General features: G+C 41.5%; 1 protein-coding gene across 1 annotated transcript in view; it reads left to right on the top strand.

Moving 5' to 3' along the window:
• Positions 1-18,440, top strand: part of Anos1 (anosmin 1) — a 135,782-nt gene that overhangs the window by 88,506 nt on the left and 28,836 nt on the right. Inside the window, exons 5-8 of the mRNA XM_087203961.1 lie at positions 2,619-2,803; positions 5,849-5,978; positions 13,399-13,604; positions 17,411-17,555. Coding sequence (XP_087060087.1) covers positions 2,619-2,803; positions 5,849-5,978; positions 13,399-13,604; positions 17,411-17,555 — 666 coding nt within the window. The remainder of the gene's footprint in view (positions 1-2,618; positions 2,804-5,848; positions 5,979-13,398; positions 13,605-17,410; positions 17,556-18,440) is intronic.

The following is an 18,440-nucleotide window of genomic DNA, read 5'->3' as shown; positions in this document are numbered from 1 at the left end:
CAGAGTTTAAAACATCTAGCAGGCTATGGTCATGGGAAGGGCCTGGCGATGTGTTTCTAGGAAAGCTGGGCTTAAAGACAGGCTCTGTGGCAAAAATGTAAGATACACACCATGAGTAAGATGAAAGATACGTGGAAGGTGAGATACAGAGAAGATACCTCAGAGAGATGGAGATACAGAGAAAAGTTCACGTTCATCTTAGAGAAAGTAAGATGCAAGTGCAGGGCCTGAGAAGATGGAGGAGACAGTCTGACTTCCAACTTAGAAAATAGCCACAGTATGTCACAAAGAGTGAATTAGCAAAGAGATCGTCAAGGAGATGAGCTTGAAGGCTATCGTGAAGGTCAAGGCAACAGAAGAATGAAGGAAGGGAAAGTTGGGTGGTCATGGTGGAGAGTGATGATTTGGCAATTCCTGGAAATGTATTGTGCAAGTAAACAACTAGATGGTGGTAGGTGCAAGAACAAATACAAAAACTTCTATCCTAAGAAACTGCATTGCCGTGAAGTCACTTACCACAGAAGCAGCTATTTTGGGGAGAAGAAATTAAGAAGGGACTTGTGCAGAGAAATTTGACAGTTGGGAGGCGACACTGCCTTTCACCCTAGCCAGGGACTGGGGATGGATCTGAGAATCATTTGCTTAGCAGAAATAGTCCAGCCGCGAAATGTCGCCTTCATTGTAAGGTTATGCACTCAAAACACAAGTTTACGATACAGGCTTGGAAAACCCTCAAGTCATGGCTGAGCAGGAACCAAGCCTGACTTAGTGGAGGTCTATGCCGACCAGGAAAGTAGAGGACATTATGAAAATGGCTGTTGAGAGGATTCACAGATCCATCAAAAGCCACCTCATTTCTCAGCTTCGCTAGGTGGCTTTCCCTAATTTGAAATAGAGAAAGAGGTAGGGAATTCAGAGAGAGACCTGAGATCAGGCCATGGCTCCAGGCAGCTTAATCCATCTTCCTCATTTGACCACTCACCTGTTTCACAAAGTCACAGGATCCAGTGAGGCGAATTGATGGTAAATTAACCAGCCATACGCAGCCATGACCCAACAGCAAAGCAAAATGGAAAATGCCACGAGAATGGTAAATGTATTCCCTAGAAAATATTTCTTGAAGAAAAATCAATGACCTTTTGCCCCTGTGTAAATCTGCATTTTAAATCATCCAATCTATTCCACTAAATATCTGATGAATTTAAAACTTTTTCAAACAAGACAACATGAGTTCAGATCAAAATGAAGTGAAATGGAGATTCAGCCATAGCAGATCTTATTTACATCAGATCTTATTTACATTTTGTATTTGTACATTTGCCTTAACTCTCTTCGATTAAACTGAACGAGTGGAAAAATAAGTGAGCAGTATGAACTGGACTTTTCAGCCCACAGAGTTTACAACCCTTTGACAAATGCCCCTTCTTGATGGAAAATGATATTAATGGTGACTCGTGTTTTTTGGTGTTATGATGCCATCGATTCTACCTAACTCACTTAGTTCTACATATCCTTTTAGTTTTATAAATATGTTTCAAAATATCCCCTATAAGGTCTAGTATTTAGAACTATGGCTTTAATTTTTTTCAGTTACCAGAAAACCTTCATGCTCTTTAGGGGGAAAAAGAAATCAGAATGAAGTCAGATGTGGTGGTGCACACTTGTAATCCCAGCAGTCTGGAAGGCTGAGTCAGGAAAATGGCAAGTTGGAGCCCACCGTGGGCAACTTAGCAATTTAGCAAGATGCTGTCTCTATATCATAAATAAATAAAAAATTTAAAAGGGATGGGGATATAGCTGAATGAGAAGGCCCTGGGTACAATCCTTTTAAAAAGAAATCAAAATGATTAACTTCTTTAAAATGAGCCACCTGCAGGGGACTTTGGAAGCAAGGTGTTCCCTCATGCCAAAACCAAACATTCTAAATTCATCATTTTTCAATTTGAAACCATTAAGTCAATAGGGGAGCCCCTGAGCAGCCTATTAGGAATCCAAAAGGCTCACCCTTTGAAACCACACGTGTGAGATCTGACCACACGAGATTTAGCTTTGCCATTTTTTTTTTCTTTTTTCCTGAAAGGGATAACTCCCTGGGTTGGCCATGACAGCAAACCCAGGAGCCGTGTTATAATGACCTTCCAGTGTAGCCATAGAAATGGAGGATGTGAGACATGGGGAAAGGACTGGAGCCTCTTTATAAAGGCCTCCCGCTTTGTGTGAATTCCCCGTTAACCTCCAGTGAAGAACCTGTTAACGCTATTTATTCACAGCCATGTACATGAAAGGGTGGCCCTGGAGAGTCATAGGTCTTTATATGTGATGGACTGAACTTGGCACCAAAAGACTTCTACCATGACATCTGGTACAGAAAGGCCACTGTTCTGCTTTGTTTGTTTGTTGTTGTTTTTCCAGGACCAGGGATCGAACTCAGGACCTTGCCACTGCCAGGCAGGCTCAGCACCACTGAGCTAAATCCCCAGGCAAAGGCCACTGTTCCAAAAGCAAACATACTATCCATTGTCAGCACATAGGATTGCTGTCTTCTGTAGATTTCCTTCAGCTTTTCCAACCCTTTGAATCCTGTGCAGGTTGTTTTAACCAACACAGTTCTGTTTCAGGGGTCCCCTTGAAGCCCAGAAAAGAGTTACGGTTTACTGAGCTCAAGTCGGGGCAGCTGGATATTAAGTGGTCCTCCAAGTTCAACATTTCCATTGAGCCTGTGATCTATGTGGTACAAAGAAGATGGAACTATGGGATCCATCCCAGTGAAGACGATGCCACACATTGGCAGACAGTGGCCCAGGTAAGGGCTGCAGGGCCTCCTTTGTGGTTCTGCTTGAGAAAGTGTTCAACGCACACTTGGACACACACAGCCAACTCATTGTGCCTCTGTCACAATACCTGGGGTACAGAAATCAGTCAGGTATGCAAACAGCCTCATGCCTGTGTGTTGCAGAGAGGGTGGGCTCCGCAGAGGGACATGATGTACCTGGAGAGCTGGCTTTTGGCTCACTGGCTCAAGATACACAGAGAAGGGAGGAGACATTGTAATCTGATTGCTCATGCTTATTTCTTTCCAAGAACTATATTTTCTCCACTAAGCTCAAACCCAATATGTTGGCACTAGTTAATCTGTTATTTAATCCTTTCCATGATTTCTTTCCTATTTGTCCTACACTTAAGCCTTTTCTTGGTAGCATGGTGCAAGATGCAGATCACAAAGCTACTCTAGTGGGAAGTAGCCAACAGCTCTTAAATCTTTGCTGAGTGCTTTCTTCTTTGTCTTAGTCCACTTAAAAATGAATACACCAGCTGAGTGGAAACGCTCCTAGAGTTTATCTTAAGGCTATTGCCTTCTCATCTATCTTGATAAGAAAAGCAAAATACTTTCTTTCTAAGAGCTGCTAAATGGACTTCCAGCTGCAAAAATACACAAACAAAAGCAAAAGCAAAACAGAACAAAAATGGATATAAAAACAGAGAAGAAATTCTCAATGTGAAATTGTCTTATGCCCTTTAAGAAATAAATGTCCTCCTCTACGATTATGGTTGTAGGGAAAGTTTTTTTTTGTGTGGTTTAGGTTGATCAGTTTTCGCAAAGGACAAGATTCCTCCTCTTTTTTGGTAAATATAAAAATTAAGAGTATTTGGATGTTTGGAAGAAGTTTTTGGTTCATATTGAAATCTCCAAAGGTTGTGTGTTTAGCTAAGTAAGTATGTTCAAAGTTCAATGTAAAAGAAATCTCTGAAATTAGAAAAAAATCGGAGACTCAGTCAAATAAATGTAGTAATTACAATTTATACATCTTCCAGGACAGATAATTTGCTTCAATAAAACTTGAAACTATTCAGAATACAGATTAAAGTTCCACTTGATTTGCACAGCCCGTGCCTGTAAATAACTGGACAGAGTCATGTCTGAATTTTCTAAATCTTTCAAAGACATGAAAATTGACCATCCAGTCATCTCTTTTATCCCCTCTTTTTGGGAAAAAGAAAGTTCTTGAGTTATTATTTTAACTGTTATGATTATCTGGCCAGTTAATGCCAATGTAGTTCTCCCGCTTTGTCTCATGTGGTGGATATTATTCTAAGCTTTTAGAACTCACAGCTAAAATTAAATCAAGAAGTCAGATGGAAATGTTGACCAAAATTCAGCCAAATCAGGTGGCAAGCAGTGTTTAAACCACATGCATACTCTTTGATCTCAGAAATGTTTCTCTCTTTGATCTCAGAAATACTCATATATTGAAGTAAACACAGTGATCCCTCTCTGTAAGTTATTGTAAACTGAGATTTGGGAGGGTCCCAGTTCCACCCTGCTGCCTGGTTTCTCCCTGGGAGCCCAGGTGAGCTGGGCATTAGGCACAGGTGAGTGGCAGGGTCGCGGGTCCACCTATCATGCCTTGCCAAAAGCAGCTACAAAGTGGAAAGTTTGCCAAAGCCTTTGAGTAGCTTAGACCTGGAGCAGCACAGATAGGAACAACTATTGACTTTCCTGGTGTCCAGTTTTTCCTTTGGACATTTATTGGACAAGAGTATATAATTGTTCCTCAGTGTCCATGGGGTGGTGTGGTTCCAGGATCCCTCAAACCTGACAGTGCCCAAGTACCTTACAGCACAGCATCTGCATGTAACCTCTGCATATCCCCTTGCACCATTCAATCCTCTCCAGATGACTTCTGAGGGCTACTACAACGGGCATGCTTGTAAACACGTGTTCCATTGTATTGTTTAAGGGTTAATGACAAGGAAAAACTCCATACATGCTCAGTGCACATGCAGTTCTTTTCTGAGTATTTTCCCTCTGAGAGTGGTTGAATCCATGGATGCAGAGGGTGGGGTACACTTAACACATATGAAGTGTAATTGAAAAATAGTACAATGAACATCTACGCTGAAAACAATTTATTAACCCTAAAAGTCATGTTGCCTTTAATCCCCCTCAAACCACCCCTCCAACTTTGCCTCAAGCACATCTATCTCGATGTTCTTGCCGCTTTCTGAAGTAGTTCTACAAGTCCTCTTTTGTGAGTGTCTTTAGGAAGTGTGATATAAAGTATGATGAATGGTGCTGCTGGGTGCTATTCGATATAGCACATTCTGTAAAAACATGATGGGGCATCCTCATTGCCTTGTTCACCGAATCTGGAAGTGTGTAACTTCTGGCTCTTTCCCAAAGTCCAAATCTCATATCCCCCTGTAAGACCAGGACCAGTTCTTCACAGATATTATGTGATCTACTCAAAATTCTTCCTTTCTTTTCTCTTTCTTTCTTTCTTTCTTTCTTTCTTTCTTTCTTTCTTTCTTTCTTTCTTTCCTTTCTCTCTCTGTTCTTTTCTATCATGTATCTATATCTATCAGTCATCTGTCCTATCTATCTATCCATCTCTATATCTTGAGCTACAATTTATATCTAGAAACTGTTAGCATTCTTGAAGTGTATGGATTTTTTAACCTACTTCCAGAATTATATTTAACATGCAAGTTGGAGAGTCATTTTACTTTCTATAATCTAAAAATTATTTTATTTTCTTGCCTCTAATGTAATGATTGCATGTACAACTTTTACTGATTAAATGCTCAGTTCAATCCCCAAAGTTAACAACAACCCAAGCATTTGTCATAGACCTTTACTTCCAGAGATGCTTAGCTCTTTGGGATGAAATGTGAAAGTTGTCTTTATTTGTGCCAACACTTTTCAAATCAGGGCCTGTTGGGCTGGTGTAACCAGTGGGGAAATCAAGGCTAAGCTGCAGTGGCCAATGCGTTTGTGTTTTTAAAAACCGACCCAGCTGGCATGTTAGAATAAAAGGTGTTCCCTATGCTCTGTGGCATTTCCCCTCAGACCACGGACGAGCGGGTGCAGCTGACTGACATAAGGCCCAGCAGATGGTACCAGTTCCGCGTGGCTGCTGTCAACGTGCATGGCACCAGAGGCTTCACTGCACCCAGCAAACACTTTCGCTCCTCCAAAGGTGAGTGTTCCCTTCCTGCTGAGACACCAGATATGCACCTTGCTCCCGGGCACATATGGGATGCAGATTCCTTGTCTCTGTGGTCATAGGGATGGCTGGCCAGTGGGTGGCTTTGGTGTTCTTAGACAACAAGCGGGACCAGATGTGCCTGGAGGTACCATGGAAATTTATGATTAGTGACATCAGGGGGATCTTACCTTCCAGTGTCACAGGAAATAACTTAATGGTGTTTTCGAAACTTTGAAAGGAGGATTTTTCCATGATCAACTTCTATTGGGTTTCTTTTAAGATATTCTGCATCAAGCAGCATTTGCTTAATTTGAGAGGAGAAAGGCCAAGTTTTGGCTACTTTAGATAGCATAGCCTTTCTTGAAACAGTTGTTAAACCAAATGTGAATTAGTCTCTTACTTTTGTTCCACAACATCCAGAATTTTAACCTGCCCTGAGTTGTTTGATCATAGATATACTTTTGTCATGTTCCTGTGCTATTCCATTTGCTATTTTAAAACCTCTGTGGGCTTGCATGGGTGCGTGTACTCCATCACATTTGGGCCAGTTTGCTCTGTAAGAGTTGAAGGTCATAGTCTGACCAGCTCTGGTTGTGGGCATGTGACCACACACCTTCAAATCAACTGAACATCTGCTTGACTCATCAGCAAGACCTGGGTTCCGAGACACAGATTAGCCATGTGCATTTACTGACCACGAATTATCTTCTTCCTTGGGAGTAAATTTGTATTTATTTCAAACCAAATGCATTGTGGTATTAAGGAATAATGTTAGACTATAATATCAATGGTACAGCTGCTATTGACTGCAGTTTCTGTTCCAGGATTAGAAACGTGTACATCTCACTCTATTCTTTTCTCCTCTATGATATTGCTACTATAATATTGCTAAATATACAATAGTGCTATTTAATAATCTCTGTGTAATCTCAAGTCTCAGGAGCAAAACTTGCAATCAAGATAAAGTAATATTTAATAATTTTAATATTATTCCAATATTAATATTATTTAATATTGATGCATTGTAGCTTTTTAACTGTCTTTGAAAAACGTCATTTTTTAAAGAAAAAAAGACCCCCCCCACGTCAGGAAAGTGAGTATAATATCTCAGCAAGCTTTGAAGTGAAATTGTAGATAAACACATCAAAACTTGTCTTAAAATAAGACTGCCTCCAGCTGGTCTGATTGTTTCGAGAGGCCAGCAGAAGTGAATAATTAATGGCAGGTTAAGAGGCGGGAATCGGTAAAAGGCTTGAGTACTCTTCACCTTGTTTTCATGGTTCAAATGCAATCCAGACACAGCCTGGCTGAAATGCGTGGCCATCTGTTTCATGGCCTTCCGCACCTGGGCTGTGGCCTTAGGACAAGGCGGCAGCCTAAGACATCGAAAAGGAGCAGCCCTGCCCCTGTGGACGGATACTGAATTACCTGCAAGAGTGCCAGCACCCCCTGCCTCCTGGAGGTGCAGCAGGTAGCTTTGCTTTGCTCCCATGATCCCTTGCCGAGGCTGACATGAGGAGCCCCTTAGGACCCGAGTGAGGTCCTTTCTCAGTCCCCAGGACTGGTCATACTAACTAAAAGTAGCAAATCTGTGCTATCTCAACATTTCCTAGTGCGCCCTAGCAATTTAGTAGTCCAGCATTATAGCTGCAACCCTTATATTTTAATCAACTCCCATTTTTTAAAACATTATACTCACCATTAAAATGTTCCACTTTCCACTTTTACACATATACCCAGTTCATGCTTGCGTACATCTCATTGGGAGGAGCATTCCAGGGGTTAGTTCTTGCACTCTTACAATTTTTTTTTCTTGGTATCGGGGATTGAACTCGGGACCTTGTGCTTTCGAGGCAGGCGGGGGAACCACGGAGCTAAATCCCTGGCCCTCTGAACTAAATCCCCCACCCACACTCTTACAAATTTAAGAAATGAGCACAGCATTCACAGTGGAATCTGTTATGTCTTCAGTAAAGATGCATCACAGAAAGGAGGGAATGTCACAGATTAGCCAAACATGGAAGACATTCTCTCTACCATCTGTCCAAAGGAAGCTATATGTCTGACAAGATGGTGCCACCTTAATCTTATCAAGAGGGGCAAAGAGTCTTACTGGGGAAAATTGCCTGGCAATTTCATGAAATATAACTTACTTGCTGTAAAGTTCACCCATTGTAAGTGTACAGTCCAGTGAATTTTAACCGAATGAGCCATGCAACCATCACCAACATTTAATGTTAGAGTGTCCATCATCCCCAAAAGATTTTTCATTCCTCTCTTTCTCACATTCACCAAGTCCAGCTTGTCATCCAATTCTGTCGGCTCCATTGCAGAATCAGTGCTGACCATTTCTGCCCACATCCATCATGACCGCCCCAGACTGGGCCACCATCCTATCTCATTTGCACAAAAGCTCAGGTGGCATGGGTAGATGGGAGAACCCAGCTTTCTTATCCACCAGACTTACTTACTATTCAGGTGTCACTTTAGTGTCCCCCCAAAATCAACCACTTCCTCTAAAGGAAGTACCTGAGAGCCATATTAGTAACATTCTCAGGAAGACATTTCCAAAGGAAAATTCTTAAAAAGTGGAGTCCACTTTTTATATTGAGCCCTAAGATGGTTCGTAGTAAGGCATGAAACATCTTATTGTGATAATTGACTACGTGGAACTTAGAACATATTTATAAAAGCAGGAAAAAGAAAACACTGTAATGTTGACTGAAATGTTTTCTCCAAAATGGTGCATTTTTATTCAGTAAAAGCCTATGTATTCCAGTTGTGCTGCAGAACTAAAGCTTTGCCGGTCTTCTGATGGTTTAACATTATTTTGAGAATTCTTCCTTTCTCAGTAGTAGCCTGTGTGAAGAATAAGTAATGATCTAATGCATTTTGGGTTAGTTAGGGAGCCAGTCTGGATCATTTAAGCCTCAGTCAAGGGAAAAAGGAAGGAATTTTTTCGTCTATTATGAACATTCAAAAAATACAAAGTTAAATTAAATTTAAAAAGTAATAAAGAATATGGGACAGTCATAGATCATCACGGTCACACACCTTGAATGGAGGTGGTCCTATGACATTCGGCAGTGGGAGATTTAGTCTACAGACATCAATGGCAGAAACAGAAGAAGTAAAATCAATATTCATTTTCCTGAAATACATGTTGCTCCCATGCTTGTGTCCTGGTCTGTGATTATTTCTAAAGGTTACTTGCTTTCTGGTAGTTGCTCTTTTAAGACACAGGGATGGTTTCTGTGAAAAAACCAGAATTATCTGGAAGCCTGGAGGAGCCCGCCTCCCACAGAGCCATAGGGTTTCTCCTGGGACAGGCACACCTGGTCCTTTCCCATGAATATGGTCTCAGTGCAATAATAGCCGTGCGTTTCACCAAGGGCCATCAGTGATTTCATTTGTCACTTGGCTCACTGCAGGCTCGGTCATTCTATTGTACCAAGCCTCCCTCCATGCCTGTTATTTTGCTGCTCGTGGCATTCGCCTTAAAGGATTGAGTGATAAAACATGGAAGCAGCCTTTCTGAAAGCCAAAAGGTTCATTTTCCTTGGCTGGAAGTGCTGATCAGGATCATCAATAAATGAAAGTATTTTTTACAAGGCGGAGGTTAGTTATACCCACTAACCAGTCAACATATTTTTGCATCAGAAATCATGCAAGTTTCACTTGAGTGGGAGCTAAAATGGCCTTCCTACTTCCGTGACCTCTAAGAGTGCGAGCCTTTCCACTCTCTGGCATGGGTTTCTGAAGATTGCTGTGAAGGTCTGAAGGAGGGAAAGGAAAGAAGCAGGAAAGAAGTGAGACGGAGGAGAAATGCTCTGCTCTGGGCTTCAGAAAGAGGAGTTGAAAGATTTCTGCTCTTTTTGCGTGAATTTGACGCTCTCAATCTGTACTTCTGAGCCGACGAATTTAACTTTCTGCTCCTCAACTTTCCCATCTCTTGAGACGGAAACTATCATGTTAACATTGAACTGACTGTGTAACGTGGTGTGAACAAAACATATGGTGAATGTTTTTTAAAAAATTAAAACAATTTCAGTAAAAGACACATTGCCACTGATTCCCCATAAAGTACTTCTCCTACTTCGAACACACTTTTCCCATTGCTCTTGCCACTTTCCAGAGCACTTCTAGAAATCCTCTTCTGTGAGTCTTTACAAACTGTGAACAAAAATGTGATGAATGCTGCTGCTGAGAGTCGTCCAATAGAAAGGTGGCTTGTAACAACGTGCTTGAGTCCTCATCCACTGGGAGTGGTACTTGTGACTTCTGGCTCTTCCACAAAGTCAAAATGATCATGAAAGATTAATATTTTTTTGTTTTGTTTTGTTTTTGTTTTTTGTTTTTTCGGTCAGAACTGGGGATCGAACTCAGGACCTTGTGCTTGCAAGGCAGGCGTGGCACCACTGAGCTACATCCCCGCCGGTTAATGTTCTTAATTGGTTCAGGATACTGAGGCAGCCACTACAGGACAACCACAGACACTATTATGGAAAGAGAACTGCTTCAGAAAGTGCCAAGAAAAATGGAATAAGTATGCTCAAAGCAAGAGAGTATTTTGAGAGGGATTAATAGTAGTATCTTCTAAAGTTCACTGTATCTGTTCACCCCTCACACAACCATTAATAAAATTAGAAATAAAGTTCATGTCAATTTATATGAAGCTAATGCCACCACAGCTTTTAAAATTCTTTTGTTTCGGGATTGGCAATATATGGCCTATTAGTTCAAATTTGGCCTGCCCCCTATTTCTGTAAATAAAGTTTTATTGTAACAGAGCCACAGATTAAAATATATAAAGATAATAACAACCACTCATGTACTTGGTGCTATATGGAGGTTATCTCTTCTGACTTTCATAATTTAACAAAGATTATTTTAATGGAGAGACTGGGAATGTCTCATTTTCATAACGGTATGCACCATCTTGGTATGGTAAATACTCAAAATGGGCCCGACCTTTAAGAAAATGTAAAGCAAATAATATTAATTAACAATTTTGCAAGCATTATTTTTTCATGTGTTTTTTTCATAAATTACGATATTTCATGTTCTGTAATATTTCATAAACTGGATGTTATTCTGGATTCTTATGCTCACATCCAATACATAAAAAATTCTATGGTAGTAATTGAATGAAGTAGATGAAGGGAAACAATGAATCCCAAGTGCCAGTTAAATTTCTTAAATGTTGGAAATTCTTTAGAATAGGAGATGATTTTTTTTTTTTTATGGTACTAAGGATTGAACCCAGGGCCCTCACTGAGATATAGCTACAGTTCCTTTTACTTTTTGAGATGGACAATTGCTAAATTGCCTGGGCTGGGCTTGATCCGCAATCTTCCTACTTCAGCATTCCAGAGTACTGGGATTCCAGGCATGCGCCCAACTGGGAGATGATCGTTAGGAGCTAGGTGTAGAACATCTAGAAAAAGCCGGTGCCTACTTCTCTTCAGGAAAGATATTCATGTGCACCACTGGGAACATGAGTGGCTGTTATTGTCACACATTTTCATTTTTCTTTCGCTTTGTTCCTCTTGACTTGTCCTCATATCCTATTTCATTAATTTCTGCTGAAATGTTAAGAAATTCTCACAGTTTATTTCATCGGATTAAAAATGAATGGATGCATAAACAGATAATGCTAAGTGGGCAGGATTGCCACAGAGAGGACCATTAGGGGGCCTTTGCAGTAACCAGGGAGAGATGTTGGTGGCTTGGGCCAGAGAGAGCCATGGAGAGAAGCAGTTAAATTCCAGATAAGAGTGTGAAGCTAGTGCTGATGTACCTGCTCAGGGGATGGGATGCTTTGGATGTTGTGTGTCCCCACCAAAACTCAGGCTGAAACCAGATTCCTAATGGAATGTTGCTGAGAGGGCGTGGGGGCTTTTGGTGATATGAAGTCATGGGGCTCCATCCTCATGAAGGGTTCGTGTCATTCTCATGACAGTGGGGGGGTGGGTTACCGGAGGGTGAGTTGTTATAAAGTGACTGTTTCTTTTGATTCTTCTCTCTCATGTATTCTCTTCTATTTCCACCTATGTTCTCTCTATATCCTCACCATCATATGATATTGTGCAAGGTCATGCTCCTGAACCTCCAGAAAAGCATGAGTCAAAATAAACCCTTTTTTAAAATAAGGTACTCAGCCTTGGGTATTTTGGGACAGTAGCAGAAAGTGGAGAAAGGCAAGGCATATGAGAAGAAAATAAACATGCAACTTCAAATTTTAGGGCTGGAGCAACTGGAAGGAGAAATTTGCATTTCCTGAGATGAGGGTGTCTACAGTGGGTTGTGTATGTAAAGGGAGGTGGCAGGGTCAGGATTTTAGTTTCAGGCACTGTGATTTTCTTGCATGTCCGAGTGGAGCTGGCTGTAAAGCATTTGAATTGTGGACCCTGAGTTCAGGAGTGAGGTATGCTCAGTCATCGGCACAGAGGTGGCTTAGAGCTGTGACACTGGATGAGGTCCCTAGAGTGGGAGGGACAGTGGGTGTTGAGGAAAGGGGCCCCCAAGTTCAAACACTGGATGCTCTCCTGTTAAGTGAAGCTGGGAAGTGTAGGAGCCAGGGGGAGCTGTCAGTTCACTTCCCGTGAGAGGGAAGGAAAACTCGGCAGTGAGGAATGTCCTGGAAGCCGTGTGAAGGACATTTTGCAAAGACAAGGAAGTGATTAATAGTGTCGATATTGATGATTGAAGAGGGCTGATCAGATGTCTATTCCGGGGCTCCACTTGAAGGGGATCAGCAGACTCCATTATACATCATGGCACCCCAGAAGACTCTTGATGTTGGTTATTGAGCCTTTGATTAGCAGTGTCGTGTTGTACTCTGCTTTAGATTTCCCCACTAGTTAAACATTATTATTTTTAATAATGAAATAACCAAATCTCCAGACATTACATAATCATAGAGAAAAACAAGAGATTATTAAGCATAATTCATGGTGCCATCATTCAAAAACTGCATGGAGATTTGTAGAAGGACATGTTCAACACCTAGCCTGACTCTTAACAGCTGAGAAAATTTTGATTTCTGAGACAAACCAGGAATGAAAAAAATCTCCCCAAATTGATGTTAGTCATAAGTCACCCAATTTGTAACATGCATAAAAATTTTGAAAATTTGGTTGGGTTGCAGTGGTGTGGAAATGCCTCCAAGGCTTTTTCTGTATATTAAGAAAGTTGGATGAACCAAATTCATCTTGTGGTTTTGGTGACTGTATTTTATTGTGAGACATACCCAGGGGAATTTTGTATAGAGCTTGTTTTCGGCTCTCATATACTAGGAGGAAAGCAGTGCTTCCTGCATGGACCACAGCATCATTCCTTGGGCAGTCATACTCTTCTGTTGCCCTTGTTGGTGGCTGGTTCCGATGTTTGTTTTCCTCTGGGCTTTCAGATCCATCGGCACCCCCAGCCCCAGCCAACCTTCGGCTTGCAAACTCCACCATCAACAGCGACGGGAGCGTGACCGTGACTGTCATTTGGGACTTCCCCGATGAGCCAGACATCCCTGTGCATCACTACAAAGTGTTCTGGAGCTGGCCGGTCAGCAGCAAGTCACTTGTCCCAATGAAAAAGAAGCGGAGAAAGACTACTGACGGAGTAAGTGGCCATGAGAAGGAAGAGTTGCCTGTCCTTGGGGGGTGTCTGAGCTGGTCTGAAAAGTGGTCTCCATGGAGCTCAGGATGCTGCTTTGTGGTGACATTCAGAGAATGCAGGAGCGTACTGCTAGAGTTTGGAGAGGTGTTCCCCAGAGCCCTGGACCCCAGCTTGGCACTTGAGGGAGGTAGAGGAGCCTTCAGGAGGGGATAACCAGAGTGGGAAGTCTTCCCGTCAAAGGGCATGCGACTTTGAAGGGGGTGACAGAACCCTGGTCTCTTGCTCTTCCTGTCTTTGGCGTCTAGCCACATCAATGATTCCGCTTTGTCAGATGTCCCACCATCTTATGTTGCCTGCCCAAGGCAAAGGGGCTGGTGCAGCCTGGCAGGCGACCTCTAAAACTGAGCCCAAGTAAGTCTTTCTAAATCGATCATCTCAGACATTCGTTATGGCGGTGGAAAGATAACTAACACACACAGGCCAACTCATTTGTCTTTTATATTTCAGGCAAAAGGTGCTTGAAATGAGTCCATTGACCTTTCTTACCCACATGGCAGTCACAACTTCAACTTCAGAAATCAAAGGAGCACATGGAATTATTTCCATTTTACCTATCTAGACACAGAAAATGAGATAATGTAAAATGTCCTTTATATTTAGGTTTTTTTGCTTAAAGAGAAAATTTTAGATTAGGATTTTTTTTCCTTAAAGAGAAAATTTTAAACTAAGTACCATTTCATGGCTTTTCTGTTTCAAGATGTTTCTATCTGTGATCTAATCAGTGGGAAGAAAGCTTAGAAAGTACATTTTTGACAACACATTCTTCACATTGATTAAAAGGATCTGAAGTGGTTTATTTTCCGGATGCTGAGAGACAAAAATCTGCATTGAGCCATTTTCTGCAATGAGGTTTCTTGAATCATAGGTAATGTTCAGTGCATTCAAATGTCATTCTGTTTCCTTTCAGCATACCTTCCTTTATGGTGCTGTAAAATTTACATAAACACCTTCCCTCCTTATTTATAAACTCAGATTCTATACATCAATACATGTGTAAAACTACTTTTTTTTTGGTACTGGGGATCGAACTTGGGACCTTGCACTTGCGAGGCAGGTGCTAGAACCACTGAGCTAAATCCTCAGTCTGTAAAACTATTTTTAAAGACATTGCACTAAATATTCCACTATTTGTGCCATTTAGAATTATTTTTAAATGTCCATATGATCTTTAGCTATTATGTTCTTTTCATTGTAAAGAAATTTTCGTACAATTCTATCTTTCATGTTAAAAAAAATTTGCCACAAATAATCATTAGTAGTACATGTTTATCTCTAGAAAGAGCTAAAGGGCTACAGTTAGGGAATCACTGGTATCTAAAAGGAGACAGATGAAATGTTAAGGGCCCCACTTCTCCCTGAACCATCTCATGCCCTTAACAACCAAATCTCATCAAACACATAGCAGGGAAATGGCAGTGTGTTTCTAGCATAAGTCCACTGTTGGTTTATCATTATTATTATTAACATAATTATTACAAGTATTGGCCCAGAGTAGCCTAAATTATGGGTCATGATCTGATGAGTGACGTGTTTTTGGATGCCAGAGAGACAAGTTATATGTTGTGTGAATCATTGCTGTTTTCAATAAATAAATAAACTTCATACAAAGACCAAAATGTTGTTTTAAAATAATTTTCTTAATGCAATGATTTTGGCCTCTAGAGTGGCATGGAAATGAGCCACCTTCACCACCTTCCCTGCTAGATCAGTTACACATCTGTGACAGCTGATGTAAATCTTCCATAGATTAATTTTTACCGAAAGTCCTGAGACAAAGCAACCCGACAGAATGCTTCCACATTTTTCTGGTGTCATTATTGTTAATGTCAAGCACCCGAGTTAAGGATAGAGCTCATCATGAGAGCCCTTGACTAGTTTGTTCAAGACCTCAGGTTAATCTCAGTAGCACAAAAGTAAAATTATGAGAGGGCTGGGGTGCAGCTCAGTGGTGGAGCTCTGCAACTCACTTCTGGTCAGTTAGATCATTTCTTAACCTCTTTGCCGTCTTCCCTGGGATGATGTCAAAAATGCTAGGGTGGTATAGATTCATTTCAGAGGGCTGGGTGTCACTTCAGGTCATTGAATGTCCCCATGTTTTCTTCAGTTTTTAGTCATTATTTGGTTCCATGCTGAATTTCAGTAAGATGTTTTGTCCCATCTGGCCCTAAGACAGCATCTGCTTTTTGATGATCAGATCTGTCTCTTTCTCTCTCTTCCCTCCAGTTCTTCATTAGGTGAGCAGCTTTCCTCCACCACACCCTTCTGCACTAATATCTTGACCTTGCCACAAGCTGAAAGGCAAAGAAGCACTTGTATCTTGGGAAGATGCATCAGTTGTACTGGTTCACTTCATTTTACAGCTGTGTTTGTATGTCCAGGGTCAAGTGCATAGCTTTACTCAATAAATATCCTATGAATTAACATAGGAACAGATGAATTTCAGATGTGATTTACTTCCTTTTCTCATTGAAGTATGTCTTATTCATTGACTATTGTAGTGAACTGGAACTTGCTTGAGAATAGAGTGGCCAAATATAGCAGCATTATGAGGTCACAACTAAGTATTGTGCTGTCACAATGGGGCAATGTGGTGTCATCATATTACATTGTGAAGCCTTACTTTGACACCACAACAACCCAATGTGACCTCCACAATGCCCTCATGATGATCACACATTGCCCCTTATGACATCACAATAATCATTTATGACATCACAATGCCACATTATATCACAATGCCCCATGTGACCTCACAGTGGCCTGTTGTGACATCACAATGCCACATTATGATATACAATGAGGTCACAATAGGTTGTTGTGATGTCATAGTAAGACTTTGTGGTGTCATAATAGGTCATTATGAGGTCATAATATGGCATTATGAAGTCACAGTTGAGCATTGTACTGTCACAACGGGGCATTGTGATATTGTATTCACTGTGAGGTCACAGTGGGGCATTATGAAATCACAAGTGGCACTACAGAGTTATAATGGAACATTGTAATATCATAATGGACCATTGTGATGTCATAAAGGGGTATTATGAGAGCATAATGGGGTAGAGAAAGTTATCATGGGATATGAGGTCATAAATGGGCATAATGAGGTCATGATGGGATAAGAATAGGCCATATTTGAATATTATGAGGTCACTGTGGATTACTATGAAGGCATAATTGTGTTTCATGAGCACATAAATGGCTTGTAGGAGATTATTAATGGCATGAGGGCACAGAGGGGTATCACAATGGCGTAGTGGGGTATGAGGGTATAAAGGGGTATTATGTGGTCATAGTTGGTATTTTTAGGTCATAATGTAATAGTATGAAGTCATAATATGGTATTGTGTGGCCATAAGGGGGTACCAATGAGCTCATCATGGGGTACTATGAGGTAATAATTGGGTATATGAGGTCATAATGGGGCACATTGTGGGCTATCATGAGGTCATAATGGGCTATCATGAGGTCATAATGAGTCAAGATGGGGGCATAGACGACTTCTATGTGGTAATAATGGGGTATTATGAGGTCCTAAGGGGTATTATTTTGATCCGTAGTTGAAGGGGACCTTCAGATCATGCTGATGTAGGAGCTGTAGGGACTGTAGGAACGGTCTGATCTCCACACAGTAAAGTCATCGCCTAGCCAGCAGGCAGTGAGCTTTGTGGTGACCCGGGAAGTCGGTAAGGAAGGGGATGGGGATGGAAGTGCTGCAATGGAGTCTGAGCGCATCCCTTCGTTTCTAGCTTCAGAACTCCGTGACCCTGGAGAGACTTCAGCCAGACTGCGACTATACCGTGGGACTCCAGGCCATCTCCTACTGGGGACAGACCCGCCTCAAGAGTGCCAAGGTGTCTCTGCACTTCACGTCCACACGCGCTGCCCACAACAGTAAGTGGCGTTGCCTGCTTCTCCGGTCCACTGTGACCAGCACATTGTCAGAGCGGGGCAAGCAGCAGGACAGTGAGTTTTGCTTTGGAGTCATTGCTCGGTAAATGTCACCAATTACACACACAGCCACACTCATGCCCTGCTTCACAATGTTCTGGTCCCTTGAAGGCTTGTCCCACACGATGAATTATATGGCTCAGTCACACCATAGTTACCTCAGTTTGTATAAGCACACCGGACAATGTTCACGCAATGATGAAAACACCCAGAGATGGCGTTTCTCAGAACATATCCCTGCTGTCGAGCAACTTAGGACTGAATGTTCTTTGAACTACAATATACAAAGTAATTTTTCCTGCGAATACTTATTTTTTGATGTTTATCTGTTGGTGTGATATTTTGGTGTTAGAAAAACTAATTTACCAGCATGCAGGCCGGGGTTTGTGGTCGGTCAGCGGGAGAGTGCTTGCATAGCAAGTGTAGCACTGGGTTTCATCCCTGGTGTGAGAGGCTGGGGAGAGTCATCATGCCGTATTCTAACAAGTCCTCTACTTCCACAGGCACGCGATCCCTACTCCTTGCTTACCCATGTACTTGTTTTAAGGAGAATACATACAGTTAAGCTATTACAAACTGTTGTTTCCCCTCCTCAAAATGTGGCCAGCCTGTTTTCTTTGGAATTCCACAGTGGTCACAGTCATTGCTTGGAAAGCTACCTAGTGCTCCACTGCATCATTAGTAATTATTCCCACATTGGTTTTCCTTGTTTCCATTTTTTTTCTTAACTAGTATGTTTACCATGGACTGAGCAAAACAAGAGGAGTGTTTTACATGACACTTGTGTCTTAGATGGCAAACGGGTTACTTGCCGTTTGTAGCTTTGTT

The sequence above is a fragment of the Heterocephalus glaber genome, unplaced genomic scaffold, assembly GCF_053883595.1.
Source record: "Heterocephalus glaber isolate CG9 unplaced genomic scaffold, H.glaber_assembly_v1.0 deba00001817, whole genome shotgun sequence".
In the NCBI taxonomy this organism is placed as follows: domain Eukaryota; kingdom Metazoa; phylum Chordata; class Mammalia; order Rodentia; family Bathyergidae; genus Heterocephalus; species Heterocephalus glaber.
The sequence above is the reverse complement of the archived record's forward strand: the minus strand, read 5'-3'. Positions and strand labels throughout refer to the sequence as shown.